This window comes from Corvus cornix, chromosome 5 (assembly GCF_000738735.6).
Source record: "Corvus cornix cornix isolate S_Up_H32 chromosome 5, ASM73873v5, whole genome shotgun sequence".
Taxonomy (NCBI): Eukaryota; Metazoa; Chordata; class Aves; order Passeriformes; family Corvidae; genus Corvus; species Corvus cornix.
Window position 1 is genome coordinate 15725050 of NC_046335.1, and position 24815 is coordinate 15749864.

General features: G+C 43.5%; 1 protein-coding gene across 1 annotated transcript in view; it reads right to left on the minus strand.

The window, feature by feature from the left end:
• LOC104686111 (ras and Rab interactor 3) overlaps positions 1–24815 on the minus strand; it is a 160329-nt gene that overhangs the window by 29237 nt on the left and 106277 nt on the right. Inside the window, exons 20-21 of the mRNA XM_039552184.1 lie at positions 18529–18712; positions 14979–15093 (exon numbers count right to left, since the gene is read on the minus strand). Of these exons, the coding sequence (XP_039408118.1) occupies positions 14979–15093; positions 18529–18712 (299 nt within the window). The remainder of the gene's footprint in view (positions 1–14978; positions 15094–18528; positions 18713–24815) is intronic.

Here is a 24815-nt window from a genome sequence, read left to right on the forward strand (position 1 = left end):
TCTCTTAACCTGTTTTTGTCTAGACACCTGCTGACACCAGCAGACATCACTGATAAGCAGTGCTTTTCTTTTGGATGGCAGATGACGGGTTCGATACAGGAGCATCTCTTGTGGGAATGGTTGTCATTCACCTGTGGAGACCATTATGTGCATTCTGCTGCATGTTTCTAATTCTTGGAAAGACACAGAAAATAGCAATTTTGTACAGCTAAAAGGGCTCTGCTGACTGTTGGGGACAATATTTCTCTCCCCCAGAGCCAGTGCTACCTTCAAGGCACCCTGCTCTGAGAACACAATCAGGAAGAGGTGATTTTCTCTGGCTGTGGGTGTGTTGTGGGTAGCTGGGGACATTTCATTGACATGAGAGCTGCTGCTTGGAGAGGGATCGTGATGCTGCCATTTATAGGAACTCATGAGTTTTGCAGAATCTACAAGCAGACATCTGCCAGACTGCTGTAATCCTAATGAAAACTGCAGAGAAAAGATTCACATTTCTTGGGCTTGTAAAACTAGATCCAGGGCACCTGAAGAGCAGGGAAATATCTATATGTCACCATAACAGTGCCAGAATGTCAAGAATATGATCAAAAGCAAGAGCAAAAATAGGCTGGGTTCTGTGAGCCAAACATATTGCCACAGCATATTGAGTTTTACCTGATATTTAGAAGCCCATTGAAAAATGCCACCTTCAGGAAATAAAAGGGGAAATGTGTAGATCAGTGGGCAATTTTGAGTAGTCTGAAACAAAGAGATAAGAATTAATTGAATTTTTCTTATGGTTTACAGAAGCATTAGCAACATGAATTAGTGGTTCATTGGTGACTATACTCTGTTTTTGTGTCCTTTGGCAACTCAGTAAGTGAAGAGAACACGGCCAGGTTATAAACTGTTATATATATTTATGATTGTCTCATCTTCCCCTTTCAAACACTAGGCACTGGTTGGAATCTGTATTCATGTTCTCTTTGCTCTTTGGATCTCCCCATCATTTCTCCATCCAGATGCAGATGTCTTTGAGTCACACTGTCCCTGAGCATTCTGCCTTCCTTTCCTCTTTGATTTTTCCCCACAGAATTGTGTTTGCTAGTTCCATTGTTCTGATCACATGGACAAACCAACCCAATTTCCATCTTATTGCTTACACAGGCTCATGGGACTCAATTACTTCAGCTTCTTCTTCTCCAGTGGCACTGTTAGTCCTACTCACTTGGATTTGTTTTTGGGGGTTTTTTTGTATCTGTGTAATCCTTCAGAGACATCTGAATTCAAAGACATGAATTCCTTATTCTGCAGCAGTTATGTTGACAGAGGACTACTGAGAACACAACCATCCTCAGAAGCCCTGCTTGGATGTGCTTAGATGTTCTCATTTTTCCAGGTTCTGGGAAACTGAGATTTATCATTATGGGTGCGATTCCAGTTTTCTTTTTCTATTTTCAGATTATAAATCCATAGTCTCCTAACAAGAGGTGTTTCTCTCCTTTGATATAAGTCTCTGGTTTGATACCACAGTTGCCATGACCTTTTCAGTAAGCACCACGGGCCAGCTTTCCTGCTGCTCTGCTACTGTTAGTGAGTAAACCTCACTATGAAGATGGGATCACTCCAAGGCAGAGGCTACCAAAATTCCTACTCCCAGACACTGAAATTTCAAGCTGTTGCAGGTTAGCAGTTTCCTGCCACTTTAATGCAGTGCTAGGGTGACTGCTATAGTCCCAGTGCTGAGGCTGTTGTGTCTGTCACGATACACTCTGCTTGTCCTACCCGCTGTGCTTTGCAGGAATGTGTGAGAGTGTGATGTAATTCCTTCAGGTTATTGTTTCAGTTCCCCAGTTCAGGCCCTTATTCATGCACTTGGCTCATGGTGGTATTAAGAGAAAGAGCTTCAGCTGGATATTGCTAAAAAAGGGAAGTTTAGACTTCATTGGTAGAAGTTCTTAGTGTGTTTATGGGACCTTTCTGCAACACCTCTGTTTGGAAGTTCCTAGTATCTGTCTCTAGCATTGTTTCTTGTGTTATTTCTTGATGACCTTGTGGACAGTAATGTATGGCCTTCTAGTGCTGTGTGCTTGTAAAACACTGCTACTGTTTATCTGTTTTCTTTTCTCAAGGCCTTTGTATTTATTCTGTAATCTGATGCTTCTGCTTCTTCCACATGATGTCTAAGCTGTAGTTTCGGTTTTGGTTGCACAATTCTAGACTGTCCTGGTCATCCTATGTCTGTTTTGTCTTTCTTGTCTTTCCTAGTGATTATTTTCTTAACTGCCAGTTGTTTCTGGTTTTTCCCCTCATCAAGGAAGGGCTGAAACTTCCCTGGTTTGAAGTTCTGCCTGAGTCTCCTGTTGTGCATCCAGCTCAAGCTTTCTCGAAGGATTTCAATTTTATGGCTTCCTACAGAGTTTAATCTTCCTGGCCATGATGAAAAAATCACTGCTCATGGCAGTTCCTGGGAAATTGAAACTAATGAATTATGAAAGTGATAAAGTGTTAATGAGCTTGGTTCTAGAGTATAAGAGAAATCTATTTTTAAACTATGTTCTTCACTAAATATAATTATGTTGCGCTCGACAAAGAGCCGTTAAAGAAGATGCAAATCACAGGCTTTTGTACTCTTCTCTGGCTGGGGCTGAGTAGAAGGGACTCTCGGTAGAGATGACAGTTCCCTTCTACCCCGTGTGCATATTCTGCTGCTAAGATAAAGAACTGTCCTCACACCTAACAGCCACAGGGGTCTTGACTACTCCATTGTACTTTGGCTCATCCACATTCACCCAAGCAGATGGGCAGCACCTTGGTGTGCACTGAGATTTTATGTCTTTAATTCTGCATAAAATCCTGGTGCTGCCTGGTCTCGTTTTCTCTGCTGCAGGATACTTGAGCAGGAATGTGTTAGAGGGATTTTGCTCCTCTGTTTCCTCCTTACTGCCATCAGTGTTTCAGCAGGGGATGAGAGGGTGTCTCTCACAGGTACTTCAAGCACAACCAACTCAGCTAAAAGAAAAGTGTCACAGCTCCTCAGTGCTTTCCTTAAAGGTATCCATGTGGATAGCACTGTCAGCTATTTCAGGGACCAAGAGCAGAGCACATGCTGGAGAGCAGCTGTTCAGTTTCAAAGCCCTTGCCTTACTTGTTAGATCCTCAACCCCATATCCCTTTTCCAGGTATGGAATAAACACCTTAAAGTCTGTGGAAATTTCACTCTTTCTTCAGCTGGAGGCTGGAGAGATCCAGGCTTTCTTCTGAGGGGAATTCCCAGGACCAGATGTCAATATGAGATACAGCTGGAGTTCTAGACGTAGCCCCACAGGGTCTGTTTTTGCAGGAGTAAGGGAGGAAACATGGCCTTTCTGAAATACTGAGGACTGAGAGGGCTCCCAGGAACACCCAGGGGAGTAGGATAGCACATTCAATCAATGTGGATCCTGCAGTAAGCAGCTGAGCAAGAGCTGGGATCATTGCTGGGGAAGTCACATTTTTGCAGGTCATTCAGCATCCACTCATACATTAAAATGGCAGCACAAGATTTATGCTGCCCAGCTGCCCATTCAAACTGTCAGGGCTGAGACCCATGGCTGACAAGACAAACTGGATATAGATACTTGTAAGTTACTCTCAAAATGCAAATTTCCTTTGTAAAACTTTGTGAAGCAAATGAAGCACTGAGACATATAAAGGGTCTCCCCTGTGCCTCATATAACAGGAAACAGTGCTATGATTTGAAATTCTGGGGATTTAGCTCTTAGCAACAATCTCCAGGTCATATGGATAATCTTGAGAATCAATCCTTATGTGAAAAATGTGTGCTATCATACAGATGTATTTTATTGAAAAATATTTTTCTCCATTTACTTTGGAGAAAATTTTATTTCTCTGGCTCTGAGATACATTGTGAAGTACCATAGTGCTGAGGTTAATCATACAGAAAAAGGAAGTTTGCCAAATGTTTTAAGGGCAGCTATCCAGTATTCAGAATCACATTCTGAAGGAGAGACTTGCAGGAAGAAAGGCCTTTACAAACAAGACAATTTCCAAGGGTGAGTGATGAAAGGGAATAACCTGCTCTGAAATGGCAGAGGTCAATAAAGTGGACAAAAAAAGGAAAGAAAATTATACTTCTGCTTCCTAGAGCTGAAATCCCACCTAGCTGCCAACCTGGTGAAAGAAGCTCTTCTGTTTTCTGCTTCTGAGTGGGATAGATTGCACTGTCACTGACTTTGAGGGTCCTACTCCCTGGTCAAAGTGTGAGGTCCTTAATGCCCTCATTTCACTTCAAACAGTATCTTATTTACCTCATTTACAAATCTAAACTGTTGTTTATTAAGCTCTATAAGATCTTGAGATAGCAAGAACTTGTCTTGTCCAAGGACAAGAAATATAATTTGTTTCAGTTTAGCCACTGAGACAAGGGCACTTGTATTATGGGTACTGATTCCGAGTAGCTGTTTTAAAGGCAGTAAGATTTTTGGGTTGTGTTCAAGGTACTAAGCAGAGCAGGGTAAGACAATATTATCCTAGAACAGTGCGCATAGTCTCTAGCTCTGATTACACACAGATTTTGCATTATGCCTCTTGGGAGTGAAAAATAAGACAAAGAAAAAATCTAAAGCAAGGATTAACAAAGCTAACAAGACCCCGAGGGCTTCTTTCCAACAGGCTTTCCCTACAATCGCATCGGTTTAAAGCTTAGAGTAAAAATGAAAGTGTGTGTATGGAGAGAGGGGAGGTAACTTCAGGATGAGAGCTTAAAAACAAAAAAAGAGAATAAAGCTCCCCGCTATAAGTAACCAGAATGTTTCCAAAACAACTCATAAGCCACAGAGAAACCTGGCACTGTTACATCTTAAAAAAGCAGCTGCACAAATGTTTTATGTTTTAAAATAAGCAGTGTGTCAAAGTGATGGGGAACTGAGCTCAAATGAGAAGGACTTGGTGAGATTTTCTGCTTTCCTTGTGTATGTCTGCATTTAGGAGAGAAATGATGGACTTGCACAACAGGTTATAAAATGTGTCCTCATACCATGTTTTACAATATCCCCCAGGCCCGTGGTCACTGTTCTTGCCAAACCAAAATTCTGGGTTCCTAGTTCAGAGTAGTCTCCTGAAGGGGAAGTCCTTGACTTTAACCCAATTTTCAGGGTTAATAGAGATGTGGATAATGAAGAACTCATCCTTGGCAGACAGACTGATCTTGGGAAGATGTCTAGGTTAGACATCCTTAGGGACTAGAAATCATTCAGTGTCTTATCTCAAATCAAACCACAGACAGCAGACTAGACAAAGATAATGTCTCCTGTGTCCTTATTACAGCCCACACAAAGGTGGCCTTTGGTCTGGTACTGCCTGTGGAGGCAGATGAGATCCAGCAGAAAGCAGCAGCAAAACAGGACTCCCAGAGCTGAAGGTCAGGGCTGGGGCAGAGCTGCCCAGCTATCCCACGCCATGGAGCTGACTTGCTCAGTGGGAGGCTTCTCATGCCAAGAAGCTTCGCAGGTGATGGCTGACTTTTCTTGCTAATGAGAAACTTGCATAAACAGGAGAAATTAGCCCATGCAGAGCCCCGGGTGATGCAGGCAGATTGTTATCTGTGTCTGAGAGAGGCTAATCCGAAGCTAACTAGGGTAGCTCTGCATCTTATAGGCAACAACAGGAACTGCATTAAGAGACACCATTCGTCAGTCTACTGTCCTTAATGGCAAGGTGTCTGCCACCCTGAACAGAGTCCTTTACTCCGAGCAAAATAGGAGACAAGATGTGGGCCCAGAGGCCTCCTTAAATGCAATTAAACTCCTTAAAATGTGAACCTGAAGGTTAACTACATATTCAGCTTTTCCAGTCTCCCCTGCTAAAAATACAAAAACTTTTAGTCACCAGTTTGCTAATCCTTGAAAAAAAGTAGTCTTGGACAAGTTTTGCTGCTGAAATATATGATTTGCTTAACTAAGATGGAATCAGACAGTTTTGGGGAAAGAAAGGAAGAGGGATCTTCTGTCCCAAGGGTGTTGATAACTTGTTATTTTTTCCAGCACACTTCTTTTTTCAGGCTTGTCAGGCCCAGAGCTGACAACAGTTTCTTACTTTGCCTCAATCACACGCTCCATCATGCAGCAATAAAGGAAAACATTCCTCTTAAGTAAATTGGAAAAATTGACTCTCCACACAGTACAGCAGCAGAGCTGCCTGTCAGGCTATACAAAAAGCATACAAAAGAAGTCTGAATAGCTGTGTTGATACCTCAGTGCTGAATGCTGTCAAGAGCTCGGCAAGTAAAAGGTCTCTCTGCAGCCCAGTTAATACAGTGCTGGCCAGGATGGGCTTGTTCAGGGCTGGTGATGCACAGCTGGCTGAGTCCCTTCAGCAAGCTGTGCTTCAGCCCTCAGCCTGTAAAATCGGTGCCTTCCTTCGGAGAAGTCAGCTGAATTCAGCTTGGCAGGGAAGAGAAAGGGCAGCTCCTTGTTCTGCTGCCAGCAATGTTCTACCTCGGGAAGGCTGGTTGCTATGGGGGCAGCTGGGCCACAGTTTTGCACTGACTTCCCACCCATCCCAAGAGTGCTTTTGCCCCGCCTGCAGCCTCCTCTCCTGGCACCATAAAGCAGCTCTGATGGGTTCTTGCCTCTGTGGTCAGCCTTGAGCACATTGGAGGCTCACACAGTTATTCAGCACTACAGGATGTGACCCCTGTTGGTAACTTGCTGCCCCTTTCCAACTTGTTCTCAGACTTCTCTCTCCAGTCTGCCACCAACCCTTCCCAAAGTCACCTGTAGCCCCTCAGGCCTTTATCACTTTTTTTCTCCTCTCCAGACTTTATTTCACATAACTCAGCATATGGTAACACCTCTAAGGAAGCATTGCCCCACCACACTGTCCTGTTTTCACACCACTACATCCACATTGCCCACTCCTTCCCAGCCATAACCTGCATGAGCCAGAGAAAGACAGGGACCAGAGGGGCTGGAGGGTCCCTGACAGGGACATGTGCTACTGACAGATGAGGAATGGCAACAGCCCTTCTTGTGGCAGCAGTGTCAGCATGAAGTTACAGCCTGAACTCACATAAAACCTGACTCTTTCCTCTCCTTGGAACAGTACCCCGCACCCTTTTCCACCAACTTTACTTGTACTCATGAGGCTGCAGTACCTTAACTACTAGTTGCTGGGAAAACTGATGCTTTTGCCTTATATACATAAATATATATTCAGTAAAGTCATGTTCCATAGCGAACTTGAAGATGCTTAATGACCTTCCTGACTGGTAGACAAGTCTCCAGGGCAGTTCATGAAGTGGCTGCCAAGTCAGTCCCCTCTTTGCTTTATTGCTGAATGGCAGGATTGGTTATCAAAAAACCTGCACACAACCCAAAAAGCAAAAAAAGCACCACCTTGATCTTTTCACTCTGTAATGTCAGGTTCAGCTTCTCATCTATTCAGAGGAAATCAAAGCTATAAATAGTCCTACCCTGCTTTCATGCCTTAGTTTACAGAATTAAGAATTCTTCTTTCCGGTGTTGAACGCTGCAAGGCTTCCACTGAAGGAGGCCAACTGTTTTGTTTAAAGTGACCATTTAAAAAAGAACAGTGGTACCATTACAGTGATAACAGAAATAACCAAATATACTTTCTGATGGGCCCTTCTGCCTGCAGTTTGATGAGTCAGAGATTGTTTTGAGAGGTTCGACTTGGGAAGGGTGGAATGTACATTTACTCCTTGGATTGTCCCACTCCAGCTGAAAATTCCCTTTAACATCTGTGCAACAACAGTCCAGTAGCATTGCGGTGTTATTAATGGCACATGATGAAGTCTATTTCAGCCTGCAGCAAGCTCAGCTCTCCAATATGCCTAGGGGCATATGTTTACCTCTATGTGGCATTACTGGGCTTTTTCAAGTACGTTCAAGTACCTGATAAGAGTTAACTGCAAATCTGCACTGATTAAATAAACTGAGCACATTCTATCTTTCCCTATACACAAAGGGAGAAAGAGCCACAGAAAGGAATGTTATGGGTTTGGGGGAGATCACAGGTGAGACACTAATACAGAAAATATTTGTTTTATTTATTTTTTCACCACTATCCCTCTGTGAATCTTAGCAGTATTTCTCCAAGAACCTGGCCCTTGGAAGTGCTTTTGCTGCTGTACTGAGATATTCTTTCTGAGAACTGCTCTCTGCCCTGAGCTTGCCCACAGCCTGACTCAGTATCACTTATGGGATCCCTCAGGCTGGCAGGGACAGTAGGAGGTCTCTAGCACAAAACCCTGCTAAAACCAGGGCCATCCATGAGGTCAAACCAAGTCACTCAAGGCTTCATCCAGCCCAGTCTTTAAAACCTTGTGTGAAATCTGCAAGTACTACCCAATTAAATGTCTTTATCTTAGATGTCAGGGTCAGGTGTACCAGCACAAGCACCAGTTTATTCTCTTTAGCTATGAAGTGAAGGATCCCATCTTTCTGACCTCAGTCCATACCACAGATTTCTACCTCTTCCATCTTCATTCTAATTCAGAAGGGATCAGAAATAAATGCAATTAAAATCAATTTTTAAAATGGCAGATTGTCTTCTTACAGGTTATTTTCCTATAACCTATAAAATCTTCTGTTTCCTGAGTATTTACAAAATTTTAAGTTTTTTCTCTGTATTTGTGATGGTTATTTTTCTTTCTGGAAAAATATATTCTGTCTATCTTCACTCTACTTCCTGATTTCAGGAGGCAGAGTGTTAGCAAAAAGACTTGCAAAACTGAGGAAGCTATTACAAGAGCTGTCAACACTTCCACAAAAATATTCATATCACAAAGTTCATCTGCACAACTGGCCACTCTCATTAAAGGAGCTAAATTGTGGGTAGGCTGCAGTAACTGAGCTATCCTCCTGTTTTTTCCCATGACCTCATTTGTGCAGGACTTCAATGTAGTTCACATGGGAAAATACTACCTGACCGTACTGTGACATGTTAGCAGCAAGCGCTTTAGTCTCTGAGATCATAAATCCAGCCTCAGCATTATGTATTAAAATAAACATTAACAAAATTAAACAGGGAAATCTGCCATAAAGGACCATATTTGGCCATGCTGGCTGGGGTGCCAGCAGAGTGCAATAGGCAAGTCCATTGTCAGCATCTGAAGGTGCTTGAGCCAACAGAGAGCATCTACTGCACTGTTCCTGCTCAATCTGCCTCCTCTTCCCTGCCCTGTGAGTGTGTCCCCACACAACCCTGGGACACACAGATCCGTGCAGGCACACGGACTGGAATTTGTCTCCTTCGTATTTGAGCTCTGCCATCATGCCAGGCATACCCACAGCCCTCATCTCAGGCTGGCTGGGATGCAAAGACCAGGGCTTTCAGCAGCTCTGTTCAGAGCTAAGCCTGCAAAGATGAGCAAAGTCCATCCCCCTGTTGCTCTGATGCCCTGCTGTAAACATGCTGCTGCCTGATTACTGTCACTTAATTTCCATCTGTTACTGTTACAGGACAGTCAGAATGACTGCACATGTCCTTTTTATCTGTGCAAATGGCATTAGTCTATAATAAAAAACTGGGGGTTTTTCCCATATGTGCCTGGGAAGGAGGAATGGCAATGTTGAAGTGACTGAAGTGACTTCGTAGTGATTGGCAAAGTTGACTTTGGGAGTTAAGTTTGCTTTCACATCTTTAGACTGCACCTATTTGGGATCATTAAGGCAAGGAAGTATATTGTAAAATCTTAGCCCTTAGCTGATTTCACGTTCCCTAACATCCAACATGGAAAGGAACACCGTTGCTCATCTAAACTTCTGTTTGCCCCCCCCAGCAGGGCCTCCTTCCTGCTGCATCTGTATCTGGTGTAACTCTTCTTTCTGTCCTGAGGGACAGAGTTCACTGGCGGACGTACAAAGTCAGATCCCCACAAACTTCCATGGCAAACAAGTAAAAGCAGTTAGAGAATTAACCAGGCAGGTTAAACTGCTGCTATGTATTTTACTTGAGTTATAATCCCTCCCTAAATTCCTACTGTCTCAAGCATTTCATATCAAACTCCAGTCCGCACTTCCCGAGCTGTCTGATTTTAAGAAAGGTCAGATAAGGTGACCAGGGCAGACATTGGATTTCTTTATCAACATCCTTTTTGCTACCAGACTTGCAATTTTGCACCAACACTCAGTGATTGCTCTTAAACTCCTTTGGAGTGCAGTAATTGCCTGCACTTTTTCTGTCAAGGTATATTGTGGGTCCTTACCACAAGCTCATACCACACAGCCTGGAGTGCAGCTGCTGTCCATAAACCAGAAATTGAGTATAAGCTACTGTGTCCAATGACACCGTGTCTCATCCTTCAAAGGAGGTATCAATCATGTTCTGGACATTTTTGTATTACTTGGGGATAATTTGTTTTGGTTTTCCTATTTGATTTTGCTAAGGTTATTTTAAGACCTCTGTTATACTCCAGCTTATTCAAAGTCAGTCTCCAGAAAAGCTGGGAGGGTCAGAGCACAGAGAACTTTAATTTAAATCTAATAATTTTCCTCTAATAAATGAAAAAAACACACTACAGCCCAGACTTCACTACAAACCCCTCCTTCAGCTGTGCATTCATCGATTTTGGGGGGCTCAACCCAGCCTTGGCCCCATGTGCTGTAAAAGCTGCTTCTGAACAGTTATGTCTGGTGGCAGATTGTCCTCCACAGGTACAGCTTAAATAAGGAACAAGGACAGCAACTCCACAACAAGGGCTCATGTGGACTGCCTCCAGAAAATACACCTCCAAGTGAGCAAAGCCACTTGCAGCAATGGGGGAGGGAGGAGCATGATTACAGGAGATGGGCAGCCATGGCAGGATCAGGCCAGCCTCAAACCCCTTAGGATGTGAACCTGAAGAGTTCAGGACTGACTTAGCAAATCAATTTCATTGTTATTTCTATTTTAAAAAAATTAATAATATGAACAATATGTTCTTTATTCTGTGGAGTTGCAGATACTTCTGTTTAGTGCCATTTTGCTTGCTTGGAATCACATCCTCTTTTCTTGGTACAGAAGAGGTTGGAAAAAAATAACTACACATCCCACACCAAAGCATACGTAAAAGATTCCTGAGAAGTATGTGATCAACTCGTGTGTTTCATGAAATCAAATTATTTTCAGCTATTATTCACAAAATTTCCCAGAAAAAGAAAGCATTAATTCAGTTTATGGTGCTAGAGCATCCCTCTATTAAAGGATTTTACCCCTGTGGCAGATGCCTTCATAACTCTTTGTGAAAGTAAAAGCTACTGTCACTGCCTGCACCACATGGTCTATTGTACTCAGATGCCTCTTACAAGCTCTCAGTACATGCTATTTCAGAAATGTACTTCAAACATCTGATTCTTTCCTTTTTAATATTGCTATAATGGAGCTGAGGTCAGCACGATGACTTCTGACAGTATATACATGAAAAGGAGGGGGAATTAGACCCTGAGGTTGCCACCAGTTTGCTGAGAAGAGCCAAGGGCAGGAGTCAGCTGAGGAAGGGGTGCTCAGTTTGTGAGGCTGGGACTCCACCTCTGAATGAAGCAGAAGTAAGGGTCAACTCTCAGAAAGAAAGTGTACAAAGTAGTCGAGAGTTTAGCAAAGATTGAGAGGTAGCTGCCAACACTGCATCTCTAAGTGGTAGAAATCTTGTAACAAACTTTAGGTCTGGGGGACTTGCACTGCTCTGAATAAGAAGTAAGGGATCCTTCAGGCCGAGTGCAAAACCTCTGAGATCCAAGGCTTTGAAACTTGCCAGGTTTCTCAACTTTCTGATGAACCATATGGCACCTGGAATCTGCTCTTTGGTCTCTACTATAGCTATTGATGCCACAAGGATTTAGCATTCCCGTCTATGGAGGAATTCCAACCAAAAAGAAAGAACCAGAAGAAAATTTTTTAAATCCATTCTCTTGTTCTCTCTAAGGGCTGCTTCACAGAAGAGATGAAAATTTCCCACAAAAAAAAAAAAAGAGAAAGAGGTTTCATTTCTTGATTCTCTTTCCTAGTGGGTTCTTTGGGGATTTCCATTTAAAGAGAAAAATCACAATTAACTCCACTCTTCCCATCAGAAAACTATACTTCCCTAAATATTTCACCAAATATCAACATAGTTGTTATGGGGAAAAGAAATAGTAAAACAATGAACCACTCTTATTTGGCAGTGTAATAGCCAGAAGTTTCTGAAGGGTCTTTTTGTACTTCATTGAATGGCCATCTCTATATGGAACACAGGGGGTGGGCAACAACCTCTGTACCATCATCATGATACCATGGAAAGCCTCCTCAGATCCTATCTGAAAAGTAGGAAGGAATGAGAATAGCTCTACAAACAGCCAAGGACAAGAAGCAGCTGGCAAGGTTCTTCAAAACAGTAAGCTGGTTGCAACTTGAATTTTGCTGGGTTGAAACTTGAATTTTAATTGAAGGAAGGCTCTCCATAAAACCAGAACTATATATGTCGAGGCAAATTCAGATTTCAGTTTACATCTCAATGCATCAACTGTGTGGAGTCTAACGAGTTGAACTGAGGTAACGAGAAGGATTTGTTCCCACTTCTTCAAACCCTTTAGGAGGAGCCAGCTCTCAGAAAGGGACAAACAGCTCTCTGTGGGGCACGTCACAGAGATAATTTCTTACCTGTCAACTCAGAAAGGAAAGAGGGATTTTCTGAAGTTAAAGAATAGATGTTTGGAAAAAGTCCAGAGTGGCCCTCAGGCAATGCAGCTGGGGTGTTTTACATATTTACCGGAGTGTAACACCAAACTTCCAACTTACTTGCATTCCACAGCAAGAGAACCTCTCTTGAGGTGCTCAGAGGTCTCCTACCCTGACACTTACAGAACACCAGGGATGAGTGAAGGGCACATCATTTATCTGAGGCAATCCAGACAGACCATTTTATGTGTCAGGGAAGCTCAGGTTCTAAATTATTTTAAAGCATTTAGGCAATTTTTAATTTTATTTCTGAAAAAAATTTAGAAGGCAGTGGAGTAATGCAGTTTAAAAGCTAAAGAATTAATTAATTACCTAAGGTATGAGATTACTCTGTGACACAGAAGATTTACCATCTCCCCTGGCACTAGGTACAGTCCTTTGTCTTTATTAACCAGAATTCGTTCAATTTCTTTTAAACTTAAAAGCCAGGGTACTTACCCTAAATGAGAAAGGAAGCAAAACAGTGACCATTCTGTACCCAGTGTGTTCTTGTCAAAACAGGGCAGGATGAAGAACTGAGAGGCTTTCTACCAACTGACACTCAACACTGACAGAACTCAAGCTAAAAATAATGTCAATATCCACTATAGGCATGCATGAGCCTCATAGCTGCTGGGATTGCTGCACGTGATGGCAGCTCTCCTGCTTTATGAATGAGAGCTGAATTTTAATTACTTTCCTCCACTTACTTTGCAACTTGTATGAAACTGGTGAAAACTGATTTAATTTTTGTTTCTACCAGAAAGCTCATCTCCCAATACATCCTTTGCACTAAGTTAGTGATAAACTAGAAAAACCAAGCAAGTCTGAAAAGCATGGCAGAAAAGCCTCTCTAGATAGGCTAGCTCAGTGACATTTTTGTACTACATTTTACTTTGCCTGCCCTAAAAGAAATCAGATTTTATGGCACAGGACATGAGTCAAGAAGTAACATTTCTATAAATAATGTTTTTTAGGATGACAGGATTTGATTTTTTAACTTTTATCCAAAGGAAAGCTTGAATCATCAAAAACCAATTCCCCACCGTGAAAAATCTAAGTCCTGGGTCAAGTTCAAATAGCTAAATAAAGAAAAGGTTTCCCTACCCCACAGCTAACCTTTGCCCTTTTATTCTTAATTGAACACCTGAAAGTTGTGGCAAAAGGTTTGCTGATCCTGCCCTCACACAGGAGCACTGAACCCTGAACACCTCTGCAGCTGGGTGCTCTCAGGAGCAGGCAGATGAGAGGGAAAGCTTCCCAGGGGGATGCAGCAGCCGGACAGGGAGCAATGTTGTGACAGCCTGTGGTCTGGCCTTGAGATTAGAACAGCCTAAGAGTTGTCCCTCTGGCTTTAAAGCCTGTTTACAATGCAGAGGTATGAGAAGAAACATAGGAGAAGGGAAAACTTCATTTGAGCAACTGTCAAAATTCATTTGAACAAGGGGAAAGAAATGTTGCAACACTGATCTGAAGAAACATGTGTTTAACAGAGAATAAAACAGTTTTTCTGGGGAGCTGGCTTTGGGACAGAGTTCAGTGACAGAGGATTTAGATCTGTTCAGATAAATAAATAGTGTGAAGTTATTTATATATATATAAATATATATATTTTTTGAGTGCATTTTTCTATGACTATCCTAAAATCCAGGTGTTTACAAATATTCCTTTGAAAGTGGAAATCATGTGCCTTACACAGCCGTTTACACAGAGGGCTGCATTAGATGTGGCTGACTGTGAACTGGGTTAATTTTCACTTGCTCATGGCAGACTTGGTTATCCAACAGGGAACAGCACCAGCCACGAGACCCACCCACTTCCCAGTTAGGCTTTGAAAACAAACAGTTTAGGAGTAACTTGTTGTTCAGAGTGACTGTACAAGGTGCATGAAAAGGCTATGTAGCAGTTGTCAGATGACTGGTGACCCCCAAGTTCAGTGGCTTAAACAGAGACAGGGTCAGTGAGTTAACAAGGCTTAGTCTGCGATGCTTTCCACTTTCCTCAGAACTTCCACCTGGTGAAAGGCAGCTCTCCTTTCTCGATCAAAGGACTGGCCTCCTCATCTGGAGGTGCATTATTTCCCTATTGCAAGTCTGTAAATGATAACAGAAGGTGCAGAACCGCAGGGGAGCTGAGGTTAAACAGCTGCAGGAAATATTAACTGAACTACATCATAAAAGCAAGATCTGCTGCTGGTCACAAGAGGAACCTGCTCAGTGCAAGTGAGATTACATAAATATTGGTGATCACAAGAGGGCTCAGTACAATAACCAAAGCAAGACCAAAAAATGTAAAGACCTTACTTGATTTTTCTTCTTTAATGTTGTACTCCAGCACACCAGGAGCTTCGTTCTGCACCGGCAGGCGGACTGAGAGGATCATGTTGTCCACATTACCCTCTTTCCTAACTAAGAATATCTGAAAAGGCAGAAAATAATCAAGAGCTCAGCTACATTATGTGAGCTTCTAAACTTTATTTTAAGTCATTGGCAATGTAGATTTTTATCAGTACAATCCACCTTTAAATAGCCTTATTTTAGCTTCATTCCACTTAGTTAAGCTTTATACAACAAAAATAATTAATAAAGGGCCAGTTCATCAGACCTGCGAATGAACTCGTGAAGTTTCTATGTATCACCGACGTTCCACTTACACCTAAAGCAAACTATTTCATGAACCGAAGAGTTTAAAACTGCACTCATAATTTGTTAAGCGATGGTCCTCACGTCAGGGCCCTAAATCACAGATGACTCACCCTAAAACATCCCAGTCCAGGTCTAAAGCATGGGAGTCACCTGTACATTGAGTCGGTAAGGGTTTGAGTGTCCATGAGTGGGACATAAGGCCAAAGGCTCTGGTGGCCACAGTGTCTATGGCAGAGCATTTTCATGGGACCATAAGATCATTCAGGCTGGCAGGTATCCTGGGAGGACTCTTCTCCAATACCCTGGGTGAAGCCATGAGGCCAGACCAAGTTTCTCAGGACTTTGTCTGTACAAATCTGGGGAATGTCCAAAGCTGGAGACTGCACAGCCTCTCTTGGCAACCTGTCCCACCACTTATCATCTTCACAGGGAGAAAATGCTTCCCTGTACCCAGTCTGAACCCCTCTGGCTTCAATGTACACTGTCATCTCTTGTCCTCCCACCCTGCGGTGCTGAGCACAGCCTGGCTTCATCTTCTCCATGACCTCCCTGTAGGTACCAGGGGTTGCTGTGTGGTCTGCCTGAAGTTGTCTTCTGGCTGAACAAGCCCTGGTCCCACAGCCTCTCTCGAGTGGGTCTGTGCCCAGCTCACTGCCCACCATCCCTACAGGATCTTTCCTACAGAGCAGCTCAGCCAGGCAGTGCCAGCCCGGATCGCTGCCAGGGGTCTGCCTTCCCAGAGGAAAAGCTTTGCTTTTGCCCTTGTTGAATTTGGGAACAAGCCCTGTCCCCAAAAGTTTGTCTAAGATCTCTCAAGTGATCATTCAAGTGTATTGAGTGGTCCTGAAATCACAGAATCACAGGATCAATTAGGTTTGAAAAGACCTCTGAGATCATCAAGTCCAACTGATGATCGAACACCACCACCTCAACCAGACCGTGGCACTGAGTGCCACATCCAGTCCCTCCTTAAACATCTCCAGGAATGCTGACTCCACAGAACTGATGTGCTTGAAAAGAGGTCTGGAGATCACCTAGTCCAATCCCCTTGCTCAAAGAAGGATAAACTACAGCAAAAAAAATTGGTCTGGCTCAATCCCATCAGGTATGCAAAAACATTGATAGAAGGCCCCTGAGTATTTAATTGGAACCAGTGGAACTACTGGAGCCATTGTGTCCCACCAATACCAGTGGGAAAAAAGATTAAAAAAAAAAAAATTTAAAAAAGATAAAAGATACAAGAAATAAGAAAAATATAAGAAAAAAAGAGAAGAAAAAGGAAAAATGCCTCATTCTTTGTATGTTGTGAGATCCTAAGTGTGTTTCTAATTAAAGCTCATTGTCAGGGATATTTTTAGCTTGTATCTTGAAGGTGCAGATACAAAGACAAAATAATCTTCATCTGTTCTTTGATAGTAAGCTTAGGCAGAAGAGAGTCAAGGTATTTTTAAAAAACTGAATTAAAAAATCAAGCTAATTTTGTAGCCTGGATGTTAACATTAGAAAGAGAATTGTGAGTTGATAAAATCATTAATCAACTGTAATGTATGGAAATCTATCAAAAACCCATTCATTTCTTGGACAGAGGAATTTTTAAAAAAAGCTTGTCTAGAAGCCAAGACCTCTCCCTGCATGAATCCCAGTCATAAGTGCATGTCCAGTCACTTTGAAGCACCCATGCTGAACACACAGCTTTGGGGCAGCTTCACAACCTCACACAGTGAGAAATGGAGCCCCGGGGGTTCAGGCCCACCACCAGGGCAGAGGAAGTGTAAATAAAGGCACGGGTGTATGCCCTAAACAGGCTGATTTCTAGCTCAGGGCAACCCCCACCTTCTGTCACAGAATGCGTCTGCAGGTAGGAGGCAGGTAGTATCTGCAGGGAGAGGCTCTCCCTTGCCCAGGTCCTACCAGCCACATGGCAGCGCTGTCCCTCTAACCTTGACTGTCAGACAGCACCATCTTACATGGCTTCATCTGAAATTTAATCTAAGCAACCAGGGAAATGAAACCTGGAAATGAATCACTTCTTTTTTCCTGATCGGCACGCCTGGTTGCCATGGATCCAAAGGCTAAAATTGGACTATGGCTGTTCAGAGAAGTAGGAGGTGGGTTTTCTGAGCTGTACTTAACCCTACAGGTCAGGACCAGTATTGAAATCAACCTCTTCTATTTTCACCACAGTTGGGAATGGTGCTGCCTCAGTTTCAGGCGGGCTCAGAGTGGGCAGGAAATTCTGCCCTTGTCATGGGACTCCTCTGATGCACCACCTCTTCTCCTGCCTGCTTCTGACTGCAACTGAAGACTGTGCCCAAGCACAGTGTGAGCAGGAGGAACAGAGGCAAAATGTTTCCCCAAAGCCACTCAGAGGTGGGAAACTCCCTGACTGCAGGGAATGGATAATGGCTGAGGAGGCTTGGGGCCATACATGGGTACACCACAGTCAGTCACACACATCCCCACTTACAGACAGAGCAGAAAAACAAAGAGAATTATTTGCTCAATCTATTTGAGAAGTCTGATTCAAGGTGAGGTGCACTGCACAGCCCAGGCTGCTCAGGTGAATCCCACTGGAGGGTGTCACTTGGCTGCGCCAGCATTTAGCCCTGGGATAGGTTGACTCAGCCAAAGGATGGGTCCAAATGTCCTCAGAGCAGGTGTGCCCTGATATCAGCTCAGGTCATTTGCACCTGCACTTCCCAAAGGATCCAGCCAGGACATCTACAGCCTGCTCACCTCTCAGACCTCAGGAAAAGGGAGCAGCTCCCTGTGCCACAGAGCTGTTTTCCTTAAGCAAGCCCTGAGCTTTGCACAAGTATATAATTTTCTAATACTCAGTTTATGTAAACCAGATACCAATTGTTGCAATAAAAATGACTCCCATCAGGTGAATTTAAGGGCCTTTTCTTCACAGTTTCTTTTTTATTGGTCCAGATTAGGATAATCACCATACTTTTGGGTATGGTAGTGAATGGGAAGCCATCTCCATGAATCTACATGGTAAGCAAATAAAACCAGAGATAAGATTCCTCATTTTCCCAAAGCCAATATATCTGTCTTGTGCTGTTGAGAGAGGTAAAGCATCTAATAGCAATGGAAACAGAGAGCAGTCTGCTAAATACTTTTGCTTCCACATTAAAAAAAGCACTGCTCTCCTAACCAAGGACAGGAAATGTGGTTGTCTGAACTGAAACCATTTTGGACTTACCCCTGCTGTTTCTTTGCCAAGGATGGCCCCAGCCCTTTCCTGGCTCATGTTCAGTTGAAGCCAGACAGGACACGTCTTGATGAGTTTGTCAAGGATGCTGATCCCTGGAAGCTGGAGGCAATTTCGCAGAGCAACGGCCTGACAGAGATGTGTTTCTTTTCCTTCACTGGTACCTCCAACAGGGCTGAAACACAGCAAGGGAGTCCCTGGTGAGCAGAACTGCAAATGGAAAACTCTGGGGAGTAAGGACTGTAAGTGCACACAGAGAAGCAAACACAGGGGCGCTTAGACATCAGCAAAGCACAGGCACATTGTTATGACAGCAGGTTGGCAGGGTGATTTGTGCTCAGCTCTGCTGGCTTTGGCTCACCCATCAATATTGCTCAAGTGCAGGTGCCCACAGACACAGGTAAGGGAGGCACAGGGGTAGCCAGCACCACAGACAGCTGAGCGTGCCTGTCCCCTGGATGCCACCCTCCAGCTGAAGGGTCTGGGAGATGTTTCAAAAGTAGCAATGCAGCAGAGAAGTCCCTGCAGTGTAATGGCAGACTGGTGTTAAATATTGGCTTCTAGCTATGATGCTGATTTGACAAAGTATTTATACATGTGCTAAGCACTGCAGGCAGTGGAAATACTTGTGCTGAAAAGTCCGGTCACAAGAGCTCTACTGGATAAGGCCATGGACTCATGGGGATATGGGCTTGTCATTCATTTGATTAATTGATTTTACATTTAAAGAAAATGTAAGAGAACATACACAAAAAGTGTTTTGCTGCACCAATTTTCTTCTTAGATGTCAGAACTGAGAATAGGAGGACTCTCACTTTTGATTTGGTCTTCAAATATTTCTCCTTTTCCTTTTATTTTTAAAGATACAGATCTTAAAGTATTACATTTCAGATAAGGTCAGTCTTAATCTACTAAAAGAGAGTAATTTCAAAGGCCTAACCTAACACAACAAGTCTCTCCCAAAAGTCAGTTTGTGTAAAAATAGCCTTTCAAATCCCACAAGCAACACAGAGATTTTATTTTTAGTAGCTTTTTTTTTTCTTTTGCAACCCTTCAGACAGCTTTCTTAGAAAATACAGGTGCCTCTGCAATTTGGGTTGTAGATTAAGGGTATTAGTTCACAGAATCTTGATTTTTATCAATCCTTTTTTAAGATCATAGTCAAGACAGTAGGAATGAGACAACTGTGCTTAAAAAAAAAAAAAAGCAAATTAAAATAAATGAAACTCCCTCTTTACCTGCAATAAAAGCCCAGCTTGTCCCACAGGTGAGGGAATTTCTTTCAAATGTAACAGCATGTGATTTTAATCAATTTCATCTGAACGTATAGAGTAAAACAATGGAAGACAGCTTTTGGAAGTTAACCTGATTAATCTCTCAGGGTTTTGAAACAGAAGAAACAACCAAAAATAAGCCTTGTAACCATATGAAAGGAAAACATGTGTTGGATGGCGATATTCATATTCAGTAGTAGGAAAGAAGTAATGAGTTGAAGGGAAGGAAAGCTGAGTTAAAACGAAATGTTCCATAACAGCAAAAGTTACTCCCCTGTTTAGTCACATAGACATGAACCTGATCACATCTGAATGATGTGTGAAACAAAAGGAGGTCGATGCTGATAATGTCCTGCTGTGGCACCAGCAGGTGACACATACAGCCATAGCTCCTGTGATGCTGAACTTTGTTAGCCATTAATTATGTAAGGTGCGGCCAGCAAAGCACTGGTGCTCAGAAATCCCATTGCCTGGAGGGAAATGAGGGTTATCAACAAAGTCAGGAAAGTAACACAAACCAGCTTGGACCTGGTGAGCATCAGGCACACAGTAACCCTGGCACAGGGTTCCCCACAGCGGGTGTAGGCATCCATCCCTCTGCTCCCTCTCAGGAGCACACCCTCTGGACAGCGCCCTGCTCACAGCACCAGCTGGGGTTTGGCAGTGAGAACAGGCTGGTGAAGAAAAATAACAGAACTGATCTTCCAACACGTGTGGCTGCATGTAGGGTCTAAATTTTGGAGAATGGATAGAAAATAGAAAATACTTCCAAACTCAGACATACAAGATGAAAAAGGAAGAGCCTGAAAATATTTGTCTTAATGGAAAATCTCATTATTTGAAAATGTGGAGTCTTTCAGTATAGCAAATTTAGGGCAGTGGGTAAGGCTTTTTTTGGCAGGAGTCTAATAGTTTGGAGGCCCTAAGGGATGAGGTATTCTCCTCTCAAAAGCCAGACCAGCCTGGAAGGAACTAAGCAGGCTCTTGTACCTGTACAAGAAGGAGGAAAGCACAGCTGAGTGAAAGGGGAGACTTTGGTAAAAGGAAAGGCAGGAAGAGTCATTAATGGGATCATATGAAATCAGGGGAGTGTTTGGCGAGACATTTCCTGTCAGTGAGTTTTAAGAGATGATGGATAAATTCCCAAGAGAAGAGGAAGAAGATTGCATTGCCCAAATCTCTTGAAATGCCATGTTTGGAGCAGTAGCACACACTTTATCGAATCAAATCTGTGCTGGCTAAGAAATGGGAGTGAATGACCTCCCAGACCTTTTTCAGCTGTAATGCTGTGACCCATGACACACCAGTTGACGCAGTTATGGCACCGATGTTTGACTTCTGTCCTGGGCACAGCTGTCACAAAGATTTGGATGGGGCTGTGGAAGCGCTTAATCCAGCAATTTAATCTGGCTCTGTGGCAGCTCTGTGGCTGCACAGAGAGGAGGGAGCCTAGGCAGCTCCTGGGGTCTTGCTGTGCTGCCAGTTGAAGGGATTTCCAGGGCCACCACGGTGAGCAGCTGGCCTTTCCTATTTTGCTCACTCAGAATTCACGCGTCAGATGATTTCTAAACTCAAAATTTTCAAAATGACATAAAACTATGTTCTTGTCCCACAGTCCTGCAAAACCCTTTGGCTGATAGGGGCAGGTGTTCATTTTGCTAGGTGTGATGAAAAGCTGGCCCTAGAGCTGCTTACTTTTCTTTTCTTTTATTGAGTTCTTACTGCAAAGCACCTTTAAATCTTGCAGTGGCTCTGCTAAACTGGATTCAGTTGGGAAGCAGGAAGCTGTGTGCTGCGTACTGACTGGCAGCACAGGCTAATTAATTGCACAGTGATTACATTCACACACCTGCCCCGGGCTGGCAGAAGGTATCAGGTTGCTTGTTGGAGGCAATAATAATGACAATGGTGGTTTGAATTACTTCACAGTGACTGTACACTGAAGTAATGTACACCATGACTCATTGCTTTAGAAACCAGGAGCCACACTTGCCAATTGAATATTCCCAGAAGTCAGCAGAACAGCAAGGGGATATAATCCACTGAATTTCGTGCAGGTGAAGGCCTGAGCATACCTTTGCAGGGGGTTTAAAAATATTGCCACAAACCTGCTGACACTAAGGGCTTCCTGGCTGGACTATATGCGGCTGGTCATTCTGAATTTCCCTGAGGCAGCTGAGACACACAGCAATTGTGTGAAACGGCAGCAGGTCTTAAAATGTGTTCCAGCTGGCTTGATACTGAGGGAGAAAGACACAGTCACAAACTCCATGTGCCAGGTGATAGAGTGACTTTTTTTGCACCAAAGCTACCTGGTACCTGAAGGGATACCACTTGGGACAAGCCAGCTTGTGACTGCAGCTGACATGTGGAAACCCTTCAAGCACAGCAAAAGAGGTTACCAGGAGCACCTGAAACAGGAGGAAAAGATAGTCAAAGACTCCTGAAGTCAACACAGCAGTCCTGATGGAAGTTGATAGTGCTGTTAATGCCTGTAGTTAAAAGAGACAGTTGGGAGCATGGAGCTTCATGGAGAAGGGTGAGATGACAGCGCTGAGATTAAAAGACTGACAGAAGACTCACAGGTCTGGCTCACATCCTGTGTCACAACCAGCCCAGCTGGGCTTGGTTGCAGGGCTCTGTGCCACTGGTAATAGAGGCAGATCTCTGTATCCCTTTCCTTCATAGTCACCTTCTTTCCTTACAGGAATAATCGGAGTTACACGAGCAGCAGCTAAAGCACAAGGCTTCACCCATTGCAAGAGACAGAGCTGCCTATGCTTTCTTTGGTTTGGTATCACTTCTGATTAGACAGGTGTTGAGGAACACATTTAATGTAGGTAGCTTGGTGTCCAAGCTGCACGGACTCAGTAAAAATCTTTATTCAAACACATGTGAATTAATGTGCTGTTACTTTCAGTTCATTGTGAGGGAAGTTATGCAGTGCCACAGCTAGAGGACATCAAGCTTCATTTTGCTTCCATCTTAGAAATGGCCATTTTTTTATGCCATCTACTTACTGTCATAAACCAGCCCATCTTTGATCACTTGATCAGTTCAGATTAAATTATTCCAAGATGAAGGAGAAGGATGCATTTACTCTCTGGACCTGGCTTTTGTCACCTAGCTGGGTTCTTATTTCTTTCTTCCAACAGATGAGTTGGAAGAAAGTGAAGTGAGACCCTGAACCCAACCTAGCTGCAGGAAGAGCTGCAATGCCTTTGAAATTCTAGAGTTGTTTCATCATAAAACAGAGTATTAGGAAGATGGGAAGGCAGCAAAGTGATATATTGAAAAACCCATAGCACAAAAGCTAACTTTGTGTGGCAAATGTGAACCCTGACTTGCAGAAAATTCAGGTTTTAATAAATGCTTTTTCATAACAGCCAATGGATCTGACAAAAGGCAAACCAACAAACAGAAATAAAATAACCAACAATGAAAAAACCCAAAAGTAGAAAGAGAATCTGAGATCTTCAGGGATCACACCCAGCTAATTATCACCCTCTAGTCAGAAATAAACAGGTTTCTTGTTGTCTGACAGGCAGAAAGAGAGGGAAAAGATGCAGGGTGTTAAGCAAGCCATGAGAGCTTCTTGCATTGTAAGGTTCTTGGATGAACATAAAAACTGGATAATGGAAATGATGCGAGCAGTTTGGTGTGTCCCATGAGGCAGGCTTGCCTGTCCAGTGTCCTTCCTACCTTGCAGAATGCTTATGTTACTGGTCCACCCTGGTGACAAGTTTATAGCTCAGGAAGTTGTGCTTCTCAGCTTGTGGTCTGTGGAGAACCTGTGGTTGGCAGAGCACTTCCTCCTACTCACTGGTCCCCTTGTTCCTACTCTACTTAATTGTCCACCCTTCGACTCTTTGGTCTTTGGTATACAGCTGACGCTCTGCACGTCCAGGAGTTTTGGCTCAGCCTGGGAAGGACCAAGCTTAGCAGCCAAGGCATCAGCTCTTCTAGCTGCCAAAAGGTAAGACAAACCAAGGGTCTCCTAAACACCCTGACAACTCATAGCTCAGCAAAACTCCCTGTTTCCCACCTACTCCACTTTCTGTTAGAAGCACCATCAGTTTCAACAGTAAATTTTGCACTCTGCAACTGAAGTCTCACTTCTGTGAGCTTTTCTGTACCTGCCAGGGATTCCCAAATGCCCACTTCTGTGAAGGCTAGCAGAGGTTTGCACATAGCTGGACCCTGTTTGCACATGGTCATAGAAGTTTACCGAAGTGGAGCAAGTCATCATCCTGCCAGGGAGCTCCATTAATGGCACAGAGGAATCAGGTGATCAGGTGTGGGACAGCTCACCTACCCTTAAACCACTCACCAATTCACCAAGCCCTCACCACCCTGGTGAAAACCAACAGAGCAAGTTACAAAAATTAACAAGTTCTGCTATACTTCAAGGGCAAAAAGTGTCATGGCCACTTGTGGAAGAGCTCTAATTCATGTGTCAATTTATTAAGTAACAAGTAGCCACAGAGTTTTCTGCTCACATATGACACCAGATTTGTGTCTTACACAGTACGTGGCTCGGCTTGAAGGTCTGATAGATGTGCAGCACACTGGAGGAACTGTGTGGAGTTGCACTGTTGCCTGCAGAGCACAGAAAGGATTGCTGGGCTAGCTTGAAGGAGCTGAGCCTCAGGAGCAGGCTGTGCACAAACACATGGAGCTCACGGGCAGAATGACCAAGCTTGTGCTAAGCCCTGGTGCCCTGGCTGCTGCCATTACCAGGTTTAAAGCTAACACATGTGTTTTCCTCCTTACTTCCATAATGCACACAAAGGATGTGACTGCAGTTTATCGACATTTGAAGTGAGCAGAGTCTTGCCCCTATTGAAAGGTGAGGAGTCGGGTCAGCTCTCCAGAAGCCTTGCTGGAGGAGAGCTACTGATGCTGTGAGGGACATGTAATCACTGTCCCTCATCAGAGCACACACCTGGTGTTCAGGACCAGTGATGGTTCTCCAAGGGAAAGAGCAGCAGGGCCAAGTAACTC